The 19,252-nt window shown below is 34.0% G+C and overlaps 1 protein-coding gene and 1 non-coding gene across 2 annotated transcripts; one reads left to right on the forward strand and one right to left on the reverse strand.

Moving 5' to 3' along the window:
* The first annotated feature begins 26 nt into the window (after positions 1-26).
* Positions 27-18,446, forward strand: LOC132547755 (zinc finger C3HC-type protein 1-like). Its single transcript, XM_060211556.1, has 9 exons — positions 27-118; positions 1,819-1,969; positions 2,149-2,299; positions 2,719-2,802; positions 12,261-12,328; positions 13,714-13,832; positions 14,886-15,024; positions 15,317-15,619; positions 15,997-18,446. Exons 1-9 carry the CDS (start codon positions 27-29, stop codon positions 16,084-16,086), a joined length of 1,197 nt encoding a protein of 398 aa, XP_060067539.1. The 3' UTR covers positions 16,087-18,446.
* Positions 18,447-18,973: 527 nt separating this feature from the next.
* On the reverse strand, positions 18,974-19,045 carry Trnap-ugg (transfer RNA proline (anticodon UGG)). Its single transcript has one exon. It is a non-coding gene; the product is annotated as a tRNA-Pro (tRNA).
* Positions 19,046-19,252: the final 207 nt, after the last annotated feature.

Below are 19,252 nucleotides of genomic sequence, written 5' to 3' on the forward strand. Positions count from 1 at the left end.
GATCAACGTTCGGATGTATGAACAAAATGGCTTCCCCCGAAAAAGTAACACCAGAACGTGTCAAGAGACTTTTATCGTCATTTTTAGTACCAGAGTCAACCGACTATAGTTTTGAAAGGTCTTATTAATAGTTGTATTCAATGTAATGAGCACATGTGTGGAATTGTGATATAACTTTTTATTGTTGTTTTTTCAGTCGTAATTGTGTTAAACGCTTTGCTTTCGCTTTCAATTTAGAACAATTGCAACAAATCGAAAAGAAATGTAGACTAATGATATGAAGGATAACAATTTTGGTTGGGAAATTTTCGTTATGTTACTAGTTGTCCTGAACAATATCAGGTTCGGAACTGTAACACATCGCCATTAAAATAACCAATGTCTATACTCGATCTGTATCTTGAATGTTGATAACCCGAGTTAACAATCCAGAGTCGGCTATACATTATACGTAAAATGCATTTAGCTTTTCGTTTGATCTCAGAACAATGCTCAGAGCTCTTCCAAAGACACAACAAAATTTGTTATTTTGTACAATTGGTAACCCATTGCATGTTCCAAAGTTGAGCTTAGCACAATGTTTAATTCACTTTTATGTAACAAGATGAACTTGCCTAACATAGGTTTTGCTATGAAATGTTGAGCCTTGTTCGAATGTGTTTTTCTGTGAAATGTTGGTTCAAACATTGGTCTAACTAACTTCAGGTGAAGATCCAAGGTGCACACAGGCCTACTGTATGTTGTTAGTCAGGTAGACATCAGGTGCCACATGGAGATTCCTTCTAGAAATAACTCTGGCTGTCCACAGGGCAATAAACCTAACAAACTATCTCTTTTTCAGATTTTCTGATTCCACTCCATCTTGTCTGGAGGAAAAATGGAAGTTTGTCATTCCTTGAAATGGATTTTAAGGAACTGTCTAAAGATATTCTTGTAAAGCACTCAGATTATACTGATTGGATCAATAATTGAACTAAGAGACATTTTTTTGTCTTAGTCAAAGTTGTTTAAGTGATAAGTTTAAACTTATGAAGGCAGTTCTTGGATCTGAGGGAAGGAAATCCAATAACACCCTCATCTGTACATGGTGGTTTTAAATAGGCTTTTCTCAAATTGCAAAACATTATTATGTGTATGCTTTATACAATTGTAAAGAAATAAAACAGCATACATTTAAATTGATAATCAGACTCTGATGCTTATTGTTGGTTATGGGTATTTAATATGTGTATTACCAAAGTTATGTATTACAAAATGCATTATGGGATATAAAAAAAAGCATGTGCTTTTGGATGCCATCAAGGTGCCTGTGTCTGTGTTTGGATGCAGCTGAAACTATTTGACTGTATTAAGTGTATATTCCTGCAAGAATACTGATAGAGAATCTCAATGCAAGCTCCCTCCTAAACAGAGAGTGTGAGTCTAGCTCAATGTCAATAACTCTTATCAAAATATCTACAAAACTAGTATTTCTTTTAGTCATATATCAATTATGAAATCTTCAGTTGATATCTTGGTCCACTGTCTCTCAATCTGTCTATTTGTCTTTGTCTTCATTTCTCTCTCAAACTCATGTGTCAGTCAAGGAGATGCTTTACTTTCTAATTTTTTCACATTTTGTTATTTCAAAGCCAAAAAGACAGAATCAGTAGGTCTATGTTTTAGATTTATTTATAAATTGTAATGCTAGTAGAAGAGATCAGTACTGATAAATCAAGCTGCTGTACCAGTTGCTTATAATACTGATTAAAAAATCATATTATTTTTTTAAGCTTGTTAACAAACATTGCTGCAGTTATAAATTTGGTCTGGTTTCAGAAACCCAGAGACTCAAAATGATTGTGACAAAGTATCTGACAGTAGAAGTAATGGACAAGAGCAGTTATTAACGAAGAAAGATGATGCTGGACAGAAAGGTCCACATCCAAGGAGTAGAGAAGCTTACTTCCAAAGAGTCAACACCTTCACTGTATCCTTCAGCAAAACTATCACAGATCTTGTAGTTTGCATGACTACTACACAGCATTTATATAATAGACAAATTTCTAGTATTTCCAACTCTGATATTTTCTCACAGCATGATATCCCTCTTTGTCATATTTTCTATTTTATTCTATTAGCAAACTTTGTATTCTTTAACAATGTCAGACATTCAATTGGTTTGCTAAGCCAGTAGATCTGTCTCCCCTTGTGTGTGCACGGTATGGTTGGCAGGTGATTGATTCAGACATGCTGGGATGTGTGGGTTGTAAAGCCAAGCTTAGCGGACAGTTACCGAAAACAAGAGACCAAAAATTATGTAAGTGACAGATAGCACAAGTAGAATAGTAATCATCAAATGGTACTTTTAATACATTTAAACAAATACTATAATTTAAATGAAGTGAAAAAAATCAAGACGTATTAATATGCAATTTAGCCTACATGTAATGGTATACATTTTCTGTTAAACTTGTTGTAATACAGTGACAACATTTAACGCTAAACTTTCTGTTGAATTATTACCAGAGCATGGAGTACATCCCTATTATTCTTTTAGTGAGCCTATAGTTGTACAAAAAGTATGTATGTCATTATATGACTACTGGTATCTAATACCTTCAAACTTTACTATTTACATATTGTACTACTCTTACAGGTTTAAAATGTAATGGTATCAATTGCTTTGAAATTTTTGCCCATTTATGTGAAATATATTTGTCTTTTACTAACATTCAGATCCAGATTGCTGTAAGAAACTGAAGCATGGTCTGACCTGGTCACACAAGAAGTCCTGTTCCTGGTCCTCCAATCCTAGTCCAGGTTGGTATCATAACTTACTTTATAACAACATAATAAGAAATGAGTTAGTTCTCCACAATTGTTTTTTGATATTCATTTTAACAGATACAAACTTTTCCTTGCCTGTAGAGTCAAGTAGCTTTTGAGACATTCTGTTGTGCAGTGTTTTTTCTTAAACTCTCCACTTTCCAACATCATCTTTTTCTTCTGTAGGCCACTTGTCAAGTCCTGAGAGGTGATGTTACCAGTATAAAATGTTTAAGATCAAAGTTTTCAAGTGAAAGATGAAAGTAAAATTCTGCTTCTTTCAACTTGTAAATATTTTGGTACAATATCATGAAGCAGGTCACAAATATCAGTTCAAAGTTCATCGTGACTGTCTTTTTAAATTTTTACTCTAATTTTGGGATGAGCTATATTCTTTTATTTACCATTCCATGTTGTCCATTAAAACCAATACATAGTCAAGAAGACACTGTTAGTTTGTCAGACTGTCATACCCATAGGATAGCAGCTGGCATTTAATATTTAAAAAATGATTCATAACACATGTACACACATAAACTTTGACAAAAAAGTCTCACTCCCCTATACCAATACATGTGTATCTATATTACTGTAACTATTATCAGTAATAAGTCTCACTCCCCTGTAACAATACATGTGCATCTATATTACTGTAACTATTATCAGTAATAAGTCTCACTCCCCTGTAACAATACATGTGCATCTATATTACTGTAACTATTATCAGTAATAAGTCTCTCGCCCCTGTAACAATACATGTGCATCTATATTACTGTAACTATTATCAGTAATAAGTCTCTCGCCCCTGTAACAATACATGTGCATCTATATTACTGTAACTATTATCAGTAATAAGTCTCTCGCCCCTGTAACAATACATGTGTATCTACATTACTTAAAATCACACTTTATTGTTATACAAAGTAAGCACAGAATGAAATAAAGATCACACATTATTGTTGTACAAAGTGAGGACAGAATGATATAAAAATCACACTTTATTGTTGTACAAAGTGAGGACAGAATAAATAAAAAAAATCATACTTTATTGTTATACAAAGTGAGGACAGAATAAATAAAAAAATCACACTTTATTGTTATACAAAGTGAGGACAGAATAAATAAAAAAATCACACTTTATTGTTATACAAAGTGAGGACAGAATGATATAAAAATCACACTTTATTGTTATACAAAGTGAGGACAGAATGATATAAAAATCACACTTTATTGTTGTACAAAGTGAGGACAGAATAAATAAAAAAAATCACACTTTATTGTTATACAAAGTGAGGACAGAATGATATAAAAATCACACTTTATTGTTATACAAAGTGAGGACAGAATAAATAAAAAAATCACACTTTATTGTTATACAAAGTGAGGACAGAATGATATAAAAATCACACTTTATTGTTATACAAAGTGATAAAAAAAAAAATCACACTTTATTGTTATACAAAGTGAGGACAGAATAAATAAAAAAATCACACTTTATTGTTATACAAAGTAATATAAAAATCACACTTTATTGTTATACAAAGATATAAAAATCACACTATTATTGTTATACAGAATAAGAATGATATAAAAATCACACTTTATTGTTATACAAAGTACTGTAATGATATAAAAATCACACTTTATTGTTATACAAAGTGTGGACAGAATGATATAAAAATCACACTTTATATAAAAGTCAGAATGATATAAAAACACACTTTATTGTTATACAAAGTGAGGACAGAATAAATAAAAAAATCACACTTTATTGTTATACAAAGTGAGGACAGAATGATATAAAAATCACACTTTATTGTTATACAAAGTGAGGACAGAATGATATAAAAATCACACTTTATTGTTATACAAAGTGAGGACAGAATAAATATAAAAATCACACTTTATTGTTATACAAAGTGAGGACAGAATGATATAAAAATCACACTTTATTGTTATACAAAGTGAGGACAGAATGATATAAAAATCACACTTTATTGTTATACAAAGTGAGGACAGAATAAATATAAAAATCACACTTTATTGTTATACAAAGTGAGGACAGAATAAATATAAAAACACACTTTATTGTTATACAAAGTGAGGACAGAATAAATATAAAAATCACACTTTATTGTTATACAAAGTGAGGACAGAATGATATAAAAATCACACTTTATTGTTGTAGTGAGGACAGAATGATATAAAAATCACACTTTATTGTTGTGAGGACAGAATGATATAAAAATCACACTTTATTGTTATACAAAGTGAGGACAGAATGATATAAAAATCACACTTTATTGTTATACAAAGTGAGGACATAAATAAAAAAATCACATATTATTGTTATACAAAGTGATCAGAATGATATAAAAATCACACTTTATTGTTATACAACAGTGCAAGAATCTATATTACTGTAACTATTATGTGCAGATTTGTTTTATATACCGTTGCGAATGATATAAAAATCACACTATTATTGTTATACAAAGTGTAACAGCATGCAATGTGTATCTACATTACAGAATGATATAAAAATCACACTTTATTGTTATACAAAGTGAGGACAGAATGATATAAAAATCACACTTTATTGTTATACAAAGTGAGGACAGAATGATATAAAAATCACACTTTATTGTTGTACAAAGTGAGGACAGAATGATATAAAAATCACACTTTATTGTTATACAAAGTGAGGACAGAATGATATAAAAATCACACTTTATTGTTGTACAAAGTGAGGACAGAATAAATATATAAAAATCACACTTTATTGTTATACAAAGTGAGGACAGAATGATATAAAAATCACACTTTATTGTTATACAAAATGATATAAAAATCAAAAAATCACACATTATTGTTATACAAAGTGAGGACAGAATGATATAAAAATCACACTTTATTGTTATACAAAGTGAGGACAGAATAAAAACTGCATGAAAAGTAATGATTATTATTATTTTTTTTTAATTTGTAAGGTTTTGTGTACACAGGCCTACACAAAGGATCTATCTTTAATTTTATAATCGTGTAACTTTCCTTTGCTACATGATGTGATCACACGATTCATTCACTATTTGATACAGAAAAAAAATCAGGAGCAAAAAAGAGAGTATAAGAGAAAATATTCAACTGACATAGAATCAATAAAGATCAAAGAATAATTGACACCAAGATCCTTTTTAGATCTTCTTTTGTAGTTTTATCAGAGAAGAATGTACATGTTCTAATGTTCAAAAGAAATTGATTATGTGGACACACATGTTCCATATCAATAAAAAGTGACATAAAATCACAATTTATATAGTGGCATCAAATGGCAATGTATCGAATATCAGAATTGATTAAAAAGTAATTTGTTCAAGTTTGCAATGCTCACTGAGTCTTATTTCGAACTGCTTTATGTTAACTGAGTCTGTTACATGTTGTGGGAGAATGTTCCATATATCTATGATGGGGTAACTAAAGAAGTTTTTCTGAAGATCAGTGTTGCAACGTTTTTTTGAATAGTTTACAAGAATGTCCTCTTGTTTTGCTGTTTCTATCCATCAGGAAAATGTTCGCTGAACTCTGCTATCGTAGATACCTTTTAAAATTTTGAAAGTGTTGATCAGATTTCCTCTTGTACGCCGATGCTTTAGAGTTGGAAGTTTTCATGGATTGATATATATGATATATGCTGTCGTGATCAGCAGTGTATAATTAATTGTTTATGTTTGTGAAAACATTAACAAATAACACCACTAATATACACATTATACATGTATATCAAATACAAAATGTGTCTCACAAGCTTGGCAAAAGGGATCAGAATATTATATGACTGACATTTTGAAATTTCAATAAACATATGGATAAGAAAGGAGTAGGCACAAAATTAATTGAAAAACAATTAAAATCTACAAATCATGGTTATCAGAATTCTTCAATTGAAATGTTTCATTGGGGCGATTTTGGTCAAGGATAGCTCTGGATCAATTGTCAATATATTAGAAATTACATATCAATACTGATTTAGGTTGAACAAGATGGCTTCTAATGCATCCGTCAATCACTCCTGCTGAAGAAAAACTTGCGTACAGGCTTTTATAGTTTGACCAGATGTTTTACCATGACTTATCTGGGTACATTTTATGTAAACCTAGCTTTACTTATAAGGGTTATTGCAGGAATTTACGGTACATTTGTATTTCTTCTGTAGACAACCTAGATATATGCTTTAATGAAAGTTTCTTAGAGATGTGTTAACATACCAACATGGATGTTCCTATCTCCCTAATTCCTGATAGAACTTTCTAAGTGATGTATTGGATGACATGAATGGCTTGATCTAGTAGAAGATGAACAACTTTCTAAGCAGTGTACTTGACAACATGTATATTACCATCATCCTGAGCCACCCACATCCAGTTTATGTTGTCAATACCAACCACAGTTGGATGTATTAGGTCATTTTCTTCTCTCATTAAGAACTTGCTGAATTTTCCTTCAGGTGTCAACTGGTGAATGGCATGGTTCCAGTAGTCAGAAACAATGAGTTGGTTTTCTGCGTCCTTACAAAGTCCTCTAGGATAAAACATCTGTTCTGGAGCAGATCCTATACATCCCTTGTATCCCTGGTTTTGATCAGCAAACCATTGCTGTCGAAGATTTTTGATTCTGCCTACCTTATTTTCTGAGCTTAGAATGTAGATAGCTGATGCTGTTTCAACACTTTCTGGAAACTTTCTTCCGTAGCAGAAATGGTTATCAGAATTATTGAAAGTAAAACTTTCTTTTTCCATGATGCCATGATTGGTGTATGTAGTCATCTTAATTACACCTTTCCCTTGGCTTCCGAAAATCTTCTTAACCTCTCTCTTTGTGACTGAAACCACCATACCAGTGTGTGAGATACGAATGGTTTGCCAGACCTCGTTGGTGGCTTTAGGTTCTAAATCAGCAAAATGAAATACCTGGCCTGCTGCTGTAACCCTTTTGACTATGGTGCTGTCTTTCTGTTGTACATAGATGCCTCTTTTTGTGACTGGAGTGATGTACACTACATCTGTCATCAGTGGAACCAGGTCTTCCTGCTTGTACTTGGCTTTCATTAAGTCAACAAGATACAGCTTCTCTTCAGTAACTACAAAAGCTCGTTCTCCATCCAAAGGAGAAAGATTCATTACCTCTGAATTACAAAATTTGAACTTCTTATTTCGTGGGTTTTCTGTAAGAGGGATCCAGGTCACTTTTCCAAACAAGATGTGTATGTTTTCTGGAGCCTCCTCTCCAGGTGTGAAAATTAAACTGTCTTCTCCTTCAGGAGCTTCTGACTCCTCTTTGGCCTGTACGCCTGTGTTGGTTTGAAAGAGTTCCAAAACCTGTATCAGCTTTTTGCTGTCGATTGTCTCAATGCACTTTGGATTTGTCTGAAAAAAATCCAGATAAGCTAGACATAGTTCAGATTGTAACAGAAATTTGTCAATCCTTTGCAGTATTTTTTTCTGTTGTTCTCTGACCATTGAATGCAAATTAATACTGCATGTTTCCACTCCTCGTAGCAGATTAGTTTTTCTCTCATCAATTTCAGCAGAAACAGTTTTGCAGTTGTCAGAAACATTTTCCCGCTGTGTTTTTAAGATTCTGATATTTTGTTGTAAACTTCCAGTCATACTTTCCTTTGCCTCTACAATTCTATCTCCTAGTTCCTTTTGCTTTGTTTCAACCACATCATCTATTTTGCAAAACTTATGGTTGCCATGGTTTCCATCTATAATACAAGAAATGCATACCAGTTTCTCACAAGTCATACAAAAAAGGCTGAATTCTGTTTGCTGGTGAATGAGACAAAATGTTGGTTTGGTCTTTAGATCATCAACAATAGTTTTCATCTTTTCTTCTGATACCAGGTGTACAGTTTGAGGACTGCCTGATTCTGCTCCTGCCTGATTTTCGTGTATTATGTCTTCTGCTGCTATTTGTAGTTCTTTGTTATAGCCATCTTCTTGTTTCGTTTCTTCCATGGTGATAACTTTCTACCTGCTGGCTTGTTGCTCAGTCAATGATTGATGAAGCAGGTTCTAGATGACTGGTGCTGAGCTGAATTATAGAAATAATGGATAAATATGTGCTGAGCAGAGAAAATATGTGTGATTTATGTACTTGATTGGTATATATTCTTATATCTTAGTATGATAAGATGTTTTCTAAATGTTTAAATACCGGGGGTACATGTATTTTAATATTTTTGTTTCCTTTTGGTGATGGAGACCACTTCAGGATTGTATGTAAACAGGGCATAATGAGGCATTTGTTTGGAATCAGCTTTTTAGTCAGTAAATCCAAAGGGTCAAAGCCATCATATTTTATCCATCATTGTCTGATTTATACATACTTTGATATTCTCTGATTCTGTTTATTTAGCATTGGTTGGATTGTCCTTTGCAAAGCTATCGGTACATCTCGTGGCTCGGTTTTGTATAATTACTTAATTAACAGGTCTTATATTACTTTAGTGGCATTGATCAGATTATCTTTACAAGTCATCACAAGTATTAAATAGATTAAAAACAATGGTGCCTAGACTCATGCCTATTGGGTCAGTAACAAGCTGGTTTGGAGGGCTTCCTTGGTCTGTGATTAAAGGCTGCCAAATTTGTGTAAATAATTGATGTTGACATTCTTCCAAGTTGCTTTATTTGCATTTGTTTAAACAACTTTTTCTGAATATCTAAAATGCTGAAGGTTATCATATTTGACCAGCAGCATGCTAAACTAAATTGTTACAGAGAATAACCTTGACATGTGTCAAATATATCCTCCTTGGAATAGCCTCTTTTTGATAACAAAGGTACCCTGAGTTTTTGTTATTTCACCTGCACCATACATTCTGTTAAAGAAGTAGGATGTTTTAGATGAACATGAAAGTAACCAGAATGATGCCTTCCAAGTCTTGCACAGCAATCTAATAATCTATAATAAAAATAATCAGTAATGCAATCTAACTAGGCCTTTTCTTTTAGAACAATAGGCTTTTTGACTGGTGATAATGATTCAATTTACAAGAATTCTACTTCCTGGTTCATTATTCCGATTGTTACAGGTGTAACACAGTTACAATGTATATACAAGTGTGGCCATACAAATATATAACAGGATTGTATGTGTAACTGGGATGTATGCTGAAATGTATAAATTTTACATACCACAAGTGTTCATCAGCAATCTTGGTATCCTGTACCCAAATGAAGATAGGCAGGTAAATGGGGGGATTATATGGAATGGTTTCTACTGAGCATGCTCAGTATAGTTTTTTCTGTTTTCCTGGAATAGGTTCTTCTTTCTCTTTCACTATTAATGGAAGTGTGTTACTTTCACTTTCTATACCTTGACAAATGTTAAGTTAGACAAAGTTATAATTATTGTTTTCAGAAAGTCCCAAACAGACCTGCCAACATTTTGTCTCCATGTCTCCCTTGGATTGTTTAATCACATGTATAGTAAAATACACAACAAAGCCATCTACCTATACCAAACATTTTATGTTGTCAGTGCCTGCGGTTCTAGTTCACATGAAGCCATCATAGAATTCTTTTTGATATATACTCAACAAAAAAAACTGCACAAAGTTTTCCCCTGCAGTTCACCTTAGCCATAGGGAAACAAAGGAATATTTGGTCAGGTATTACATCAAGAAGGATCTTCCTTCTTGACAATCTACCCTAAAATCAGCCAAGCATAACAACTTTGTGAGCTTCTTTAGTCTGAATCACACGGTGTGATCAAGCCAAGCCAGATTTTTTCAAAGTATAATTTCAATGGATACTCTTCAGTTCAGCCAAATGAATTCTCCACATTGGCATGCTGATTTCAGCAATGACCGAGATGCCACACTTCACATAATCAGAGGGGTAGAACAATTGTGATGTTGATCGATGGTCATTGCCAGACTGCTGTCACACAGCAATTTTGTGCTTCTGGGTTAGTTTCCGATCATCTCAAGAGCAGTCATCCGCGTGTAATGACTGCCCAACTAGACAAGACGATTTGATTGTCACACTTGCGCAACAGATTCAAGACTGCTGTAGAGACTGCATCGCATACCTTAGGCACTCACGTCACACCCATTAGTGCTCAAATTACCAGGAACTGCTTGCATGCTGAGAGAATCATTGCACGCCTTATGTCCGACCACCTCTGACACCACGGAGGCAGCAAATGCGTCTTGATTGGATGCACAGACATGGCATGAATAGGTCTGGGATGCGTTGGTGGAGGCCTGTGATGTTCACCGACAAGTCTAGATTCTGTCTGTAGAGCTCAGACAGAAGAAAAAGGGTATATCACAGATGCGGTGAGCTTTTCGCAAACGCATGCATGGTTTAACACAATAGATTCGTTGGGGCTTCTGTAATGGTTTAGGGAGGCATCTCCCATGGAGTAAATCCCCCTTAATGGTCCTGGATCCAAACCTCAATGCCGTTTGATACAGAGACCAGATCCTCCAACCAAATGTCCTTCCACTTCTCAGATGTCCTAACTTTATTTGCTACAAAATTTCCCAAAATATCAGAGGCTATTGATAGCATAATTTAATTGTGTGGTTCTTTTTTTGTTGAGTTTACAATTGTAGCAGTTCTCTGACAATGTCGCTATTTGTTTTGATACCATTTGTGTGTCTTTTATCAATTAAAAATAGGTATGATGTCATATGAACCTGGAGCCAATAATCCAGAAGTATGGTAGATAGACAACCAATAAAAAGTGAGGAATCTGTAGATGGCATTCAGATGTCATTTTGTTTACATCATATTCCCTTGCTCTGATATTAGAAGCCATAAACTTACATGTAGGATGTTTTTCCTGTACCCATGTTTTACCATATTGTGTTGTGTAATATCTTTTGGTTTGATTACCATGTAGAATTATAGATTTGTTACTAAATCAGATGAATTTGATGAAAAACCTTTTGTAAAAGTTTGTCAGCCTTTTGTTACATAGATTAGACATCTTTAAGATAAAGGAGTTTATTAGATGTCTGTTATAGTGACTAGTTATAATAACAAACAGAGGCAGAGCATCTCTGGAGGAATTACATCTAGTTCTGGTGAGCAATATTTTAAATAAAGGCATGATTGGTTAAAAGGGCAAGAAAGCTGGATTGTGTTTTTGAATTGTAAAATGTTGAAAGAGAATGCTGCCACTGTATGGAATTTCTCGATGGTAATTATCAGCTAACTGTAATCATTGAAATTAACTTTCATGGAGAGACAACTGATTATTTTGGTCATTTCTCTTCACTACTTGTTAGTTAAGATTTGGTAATTGTATTAATCCTGTATGTAATATACTTGATGAATTAACCTGAAGTGAGTGATATATTCCGTGATGACAACATAGATAAATAATTTGTTGTTATATATGCCTGCTAATGGAAAAATGCATGATTTCCCTTTCAGAATCATTTGCTGTGATTCCACTTTACAACATAAAGGAAATCAAACACAATTGGTCGACAATGGTAAAAGTAAGATTTTGACTGGTGTCTGATAGATTGTACAAGCTCCCTAGAAAGAACAGTGGTGGTGTCCCAGAACTTTGTGACTTGAGCTCACTCAGGTGAGAATGAACAATGGTGAAACAAGTAAGATTTTGACTCACTAACTCTCAGCTCCCTCTGGTGTCTGATAGGACTTTGTGACTTCGAGCTCACTCAGGTGTTAGAAAGAACAGTGGTGAAACAAGTAAGATTTTGACTCAGTAACTCTCAGCTCCCTCTGGTGTCTGATAGGACTTTGTGACTTCGAGCTCACTCAGGTGTTAGAAAGAACAATTGTGAAACAAGTAAGATTTTGACTCTGTGAATTCTAGCTTTCTATGATATCTGATAGGTCAATGACAAATGTGTGAGAATTTGACTGTGTGATTCCTTGCTTCCTCTTGTGTCTGACACAATAGTAAGATTCAGGGCTCCTCTGTAATCTGACACGTCATTTGTAATGCAGGTAAGATTTTGCTTCTGTTACCCCAGCTCCTTTTGGTGTCAGACAGGACATTGTGATTTCTAGTTCCTTTTGGTGTGTTAATAGAACATTGTGACTCCCAGCTTCATCTGGAGACTAACAGGATACTCTGGTTAAATGTGATGGGATGAAATGCTACCAAGATCGTTAATATAAATGATCTTGACATGCTTTCAAGGTCACAGGGGTCAAATATGTTTAAATGTGTAAACAATGTTTTCTCAATAACAAAGGTCTTGATATTGGGCCTGTTGCATTTTATTTTCAATATGTCAAGAGTAATGACATTTGTGTAGTGCATGTAAAAAGAATATGATTTCATGTTTGCAGAATATGTCTTTATGAACCAACCAATGTCTTCTATGTCAGCTGTTGTGTAGTTGAGCAATTTAATTTAGACCTATTTGGCCTCTTTTATATAAAGGTTGTTATAGTCAGATGACCCTTAAGGCCTGTGGGCTTCAAGTTTAATCTAAATGATCTTGACCCACTTTTGAAGTCACAGGGGCTAGATTTGCTCAAATCTTTTAATGGTTTCTTCTACCAAGAGTGCAGGGTGATATAATTTAGTCAGTTGCATATTGCAATCACTTGCTATGGATAGTAGTAAAATTATATTGTGTCAAAGGTCAACTTTCAGTGTTCAGAATTGGTCACATTTAGAAAGTTTTTTTGGCGGTAACACAAATAAATAATCTGAAGTTTTACAGTCTAGAGTCTAGTTATGTGATAAATATAAATTGCTTGAATGGTTGTGAAAATTATTGACCTTTAGGTCAGAGGTTAAATATACCTGGTAGGTGAAAAGCCTGTCAAATTGTTTGCCATTTTCTAGTTATGTTTTGTATAGAATAGTGTCTCTCTGAATTTCTTTATTTCTCTACTTTAGGGATTAGAAGGAGATATTATTGAGGACATTGTTCAGTATTTTCTTCATGAACATGATCAGCCAATCACAGAAAATTCCAAGGCAGCTTTTTTACTCACTCTCTGTGGCTGGAATTTAAGGTTTGTTTATAAAAACTTGATATGTGTTGATCAATTCTTAGGAAGGAAAAATATGTTTCTTGATGTTTATACAACATATCAAAAAAATGTGATAGAAGTTGTTAAGAAAACTGGGATAAATTTAAATAGGTAAAAATCTTGAAACAACTTCTTCCCAATAACCAAAAGACCCAGGATGCAGATGCATTTCCTATATGATTCTGGGATGGAGGGCTACCACGTTTGGCAATATGAATGACCTTGACGCACTTTTAGGGTCACAGGTATCAAATATGTCAAAATCTTTAAACAATTAATTCTCAGTAACAGCGCAGGCTGCTGACATTGGGTCTGTATCATGATGGTATGACGTGCTACCTAGATAGTTCATATTATTTATCTTGACCTACTTTCAAGATCAAACATGACAAATGTTATAAATTTTTAATGACTTCTTCTCAATAACTAAAATTCCTATAGTGCTGATCATTGGCCCATAGCCAATTTTGTTCATGTGATTGAAATTTTCTCTTTTTAAAGGTCACAGGGGGCAAATGTGTTAAAATCTTCAAACAACTTCTCAATAACAGGTCCAGGCTGTTGTTATTTGTTCTTTGACATAAGTGGATGAAGGGCTACCGATTTGTTAAAATAATTGACCTTGAACTATATTCAAGATTCCATGGGTTGAATGAAAGGAGATCCTAAAATTTCTTTTTCAACAAGCAATAGGTTCAAAGTAATGGCATTTGTGTAGAAGCATGTATAAAGTTTGCAGAAAATGTTTTTGTGAACCAACAATGCCTTCTTCGTAAGCTGTAGAGTATTTTAGGCCTAGTTGGCATCTTTCATATATATGATTGAAAAAAAACAAAACAAAATGGCAGAGAGGCGGCCATCTAGGATTTTAGCAATGAAAGTTCATCATCACTACTTCATGAAAAGTACTGGATTGATTTTTCTCAAATTTCATATGTTGGGTCCTCTTGGTCCCAAGCAGTTTAAGATCAAAATCACTGTTTCTTAAGAGGCATTTTCAAATTTCACATATGTTTTCAATTTTGGTTAATTTAGTGATACAAGCAGCTCCACCTTGGAATGTAAATTCTGTCAGAGAACCATTGGACTGTGGAATTACAAATCTTGTAGTGGTATGCAAAGGTCGCAGAACGAGGAATCTGGAGATCATCATGTAGCCAAGAAATTCAAAGTTGTAAGTACAAGTTTGTGTCATGACATTTCATCTATTTGTGAGTTTACTAATAAGCAAAAGGAGAACACATATCTGTAAGCAGTCAATCATGTACACATCACAGAAAGTGAATTACTAGTAGACAGCTTCAGGAACAAAGTGATGGTAGAAGTATAATAGTAAAGGATGATAGTGAGATATAGCATTAGTATTATTAGTTAGTAGAAAATATACATGATTATGCTATGTCCAGTAAGGGAATTGAATACAGTACATAGTACATGCTTAAATATTAATGTATTTTGTTTTGTAGACAGAAAAGAATTGCTTTGATCCAATAGCAGAGCATCGGTATTGGTGTTCGTGGCTAGTGGATCTGTCTTCCCCAGGTGGTCCACCTACTCCTGTCAAGGGATCAAAAGGGGGCCAGTGTACCTCTCCAATGTCTAGTCCCTCTACACCAAGGAACAGTAACTTAGACAGCAGCTTTGGCGAGGGATCTCCTGGTACCAGTCAACTAGATCTGACCTCCAGGCCATGGTTCTCCATGCTAAAGCTGGTCTGTCCTGGCAAGGTGATGGACACAGAGCCAACCATGACTGATCGCTTTAAACAGGTGATTGACTCTAGATTGTTGGTGACTTAACATTTATGGATGTTTTATATACTGGATGTATCGTCTATGATATGGCTTTCATTTTTTCTCTCAAAAGCAAAGTTTATGTGTGAGTAGATTTGATGGGATGGCTTATACTAGAAATAAGTCTTATATTTTAACCTTTGGCTATCAATACCTTTCGTTTACCTTTTTATATGGAAGATACTGTTTTGTAAACACAATTGCAAAATAATTGATCTTATTTATTACTTTCACAGTGATTTCTGGGGGATATTTGTTTCTTCAGTCTTATGTGTTTGTACTTCATTTGAAGCTGATTCATTAAGTACAGATTTAAGTGTGACTAGTTCTTTAAGATTTTTCTTTTGTTCTAGAATTCCCCTACTGCTGGTCTAAGACAGTTGCGGAGACTGATGAAGGGATGGTCATCTGCCTACATATCCACACCCACCAAGCCAACATGACATAAACATGTCTGCTAGTTGTGTTGTAATATGACATTCAAATCTAACTAGCTGGTGTACTGCTCATACAGATCTTGTCAGATCTAACAAACTGGTGTACTGTTGGTGCAGATCTTGTCAGATCTAACAAACTGGTGTACTGTTGGTGCGATCTTGTCAGATCTAACAAACTGGTGTACTGTTGGTGCGATCTTGTCAGATCTAACTAACTGGTGTAATGTTGGTGCGATCTTGTCAGATCTAACTAACTGGTGTACTGTTGGTGCGATCTTGTCAGATCTAACAAACTGGTGTACTGATGGTGCAGATCTTGTCAGATCTAACAAACTGGTGTACTGTTGGTGCGATCTTGTCAGATCAAACTAACTGGTGTACTGCTGGTGCAGATCTTGTCAGATCAAACTAACTGGTGTAATGTTGGTGCGATCTTGTCAGATCTAACAAACTGGTGTACTGTTGGTGCGATCTTGTCAGATCAAACTAACTGGTGTAATGTTGGTGCGATCTTGTCAGATCTAACTAACTGGTGTACTGCTGGTGCAGAACTGAAATAAGAATCTGAAGACAGCTTTTTTGTCCTGGAGATGTCATTTTTTTGTTATGTTGACATTTTAGTACCAGTAAAAGTAGATTTATATTTTAACATTATTCTCCATAATGAATGACTATGGATCTGACTTATCCAACATGATGTTATAAAACTACATGTATTTATCATTTCTGTGTTATTGTGATGGACGGGAAATTTATGGATGTAAACTTGGTAGCTGTTAATGACTGTCTACAGTGTGTCTGTTATCAACTGTAAGTACATGAATGTGAGGGAGCCATACAAAAAGGATAAGTCCCATTGTTAGCAGCATTAGACAAAAACAAAATGATGGTTGTCATCTCTACAACAACAATAATTATGATTGTCTGGAACCTACTGATCAGTGATCTAGATACCTTCAATAGCGGTAATCCTATATATCAGCTAAAATTGAAATTGATATTGATTTCTGATGTTGGCTGTAAACCTAGATATTTATATTGTAAAATGGTTGCTTGTGTATTTGTTGATTTTTTTGGCTGTCATAGCTGGTACCATTTGTGAATTCATGATGCAAGGAAAGCAGAAAATGTTTGTAATGTACTTCAATATGTATTTAACTGTGATATGCAGTTTGGGCTATAACTCAAGTAAAAGTCCAGGACATTGGAGGGGTTGGGAGGTGGGCATGTTTATTACTTTAGGTACTTTCAAATTTTAAACTAAAGATTCAATATTTGAAGGTTACTACATAATTAAATACATGATTTTCTCATCTGAAGTGTTTTTGATATATTTTCATGGTTTGTTGAAAGCCAAAAATAACCCTGAACCAATGTAGGTAATCATTCTAACCACTTGTTGAAACATCAAACAAAAATTGTCTTTAGTGAAGTTGTTCTGTTAAATTCATAAATCTCAGTTATTTGGATAATGGACTCCAGTTCAGGTACATCATTCATAAACTGTTAAATCTGCTGGTACAATGATATTCTCTTTTTTATCAACTACAACCAAGCGTTATATGAAATCTCATTATTTAGTTGTCATTGACGGCGTTTCTTTTACTCCCGTTCTGTGTTTTTGCACTAAATACTTGTGTTAGAATACAAAGGGTTTTCTTATTTCTTTAATATATATACATTTAGAAATAACTTGCATAATTGTATTTGCTAAACCCTTGATGTTTGAGAATCTGTTTTAATTGGTGCAATCATTGGTATGACGGATAGTGCATTGCTGCTGTATCAGTACTAGTTATAAGTTTTAGTATACAAATCTTTACACGGTATACGTCATTAATTACATTGTTTTCATTAAAATGCTACGTTTAATCTGTACAATTAAGAATCCTGTACCATTTAACCAAGGTATTGCTGGTCATGAATTGAGGGCAGAAATCATTGGTTGTACTATGGTGCGGTTCTGTCCCTTTAACAGATCTTTTAAAACCTTTAGGAGTATGGAAGATGAGGTATTCTGTATTGTATTTACCTACTAGTAATTCGTACTATTTGCTATCAAGATGAAGGCTTATTCGATAAATAATATCTACTTGAAAAAGGCAAAGGTAGAAACAATGGACCTGCAACACATTGGTTGTTATTTGAGAAGTTTTGTTATTATGTACAGAATCAACAACTCTGTAACTTAACTTAAGATAATGCTATCTGTTATGGCCACACAGTAAGAATACTCTATGGAGATTGTCACTGTTAGTGGTTGTTGTGGAGAATCACTTGATATATTGTTGATACTTGGTATTAGTGATATCTTTCGTTAGTACTGATACTTTGATCTACTTGTGTATATGTTCAGTGATATACAATTAAAGAAATCTATTATTAATTAAAATGTTTAGTTCTTGATTGATCCATCAATGAATGACCTGTTATCTTCAGATATACTTTTATAATATAATTATGGCTTCATAAAACAGCTATTCTCCACATGTTGATAACACCAACAACAAAACATAAGCTACGATTAAATACTTTGATAAAAAAAGTTATTAAGTTATCTTACTGTAAACCAAATGTTGGTTGATTACAAAGATATTTTTCAGTTCTTATTTTGTCTTGAAGGAATCTCCAGATTAGTTGCCAACATTTTGATTGAAATCAGTCAGGCATGAAATTCAAAGATTGTTTCATAGAACATAACAAAGTCCTTCACTTAACCAAAGATTTGTTCAGTTGAATTTTGTAAAATGCTTCATGCACTACCTCGAAACTTTTATCACTTGAAATTGTCAAGAGTAAATGTTAATGAATATTACACTGATATAAATATTTATATTTTACTAGTTTTATCACGAGAGATTTGTTTTAAATGCACAGAGAAAAAAATATCACTGGGCTTGTCCGGGATTGGAACCCGGGACCTCTCGCACCCAAAGCGAGAATCATACTCCTAGACCAACAAGCCACCATATCTAGACCGACGCAAAACAATCTCATAACAGATACTTCCTCAAGTAGTGTACTTTCGGTTCGGTGACTTCCGGTAGTAATATTGGGGAATCCTTTACAGAAGATGATTGGATGACAGTAACTTTGAAGTAAAATCAGCAAGTATAATTGTTAAGTCTTATTTAATACAGGCCCTCTTGGCCACTTGTTAAGCATGATAAAG

Source organism: Ylistrum balloti, unplaced genomic scaffold (assembly GCF_031769215.1).
Source record: "Ylistrum balloti isolate Yb309-2 unplaced genomic scaffold, AGI_CSIRO_Ybal_v1 Utg369974, whole genome shotgun sequence".
Classification (NCBI taxonomy): domain Eukaryota; kingdom Metazoa; phylum Mollusca; class Bivalvia; order Pectinida; family Pectinidae; genus Ylistrum; species Ylistrum balloti.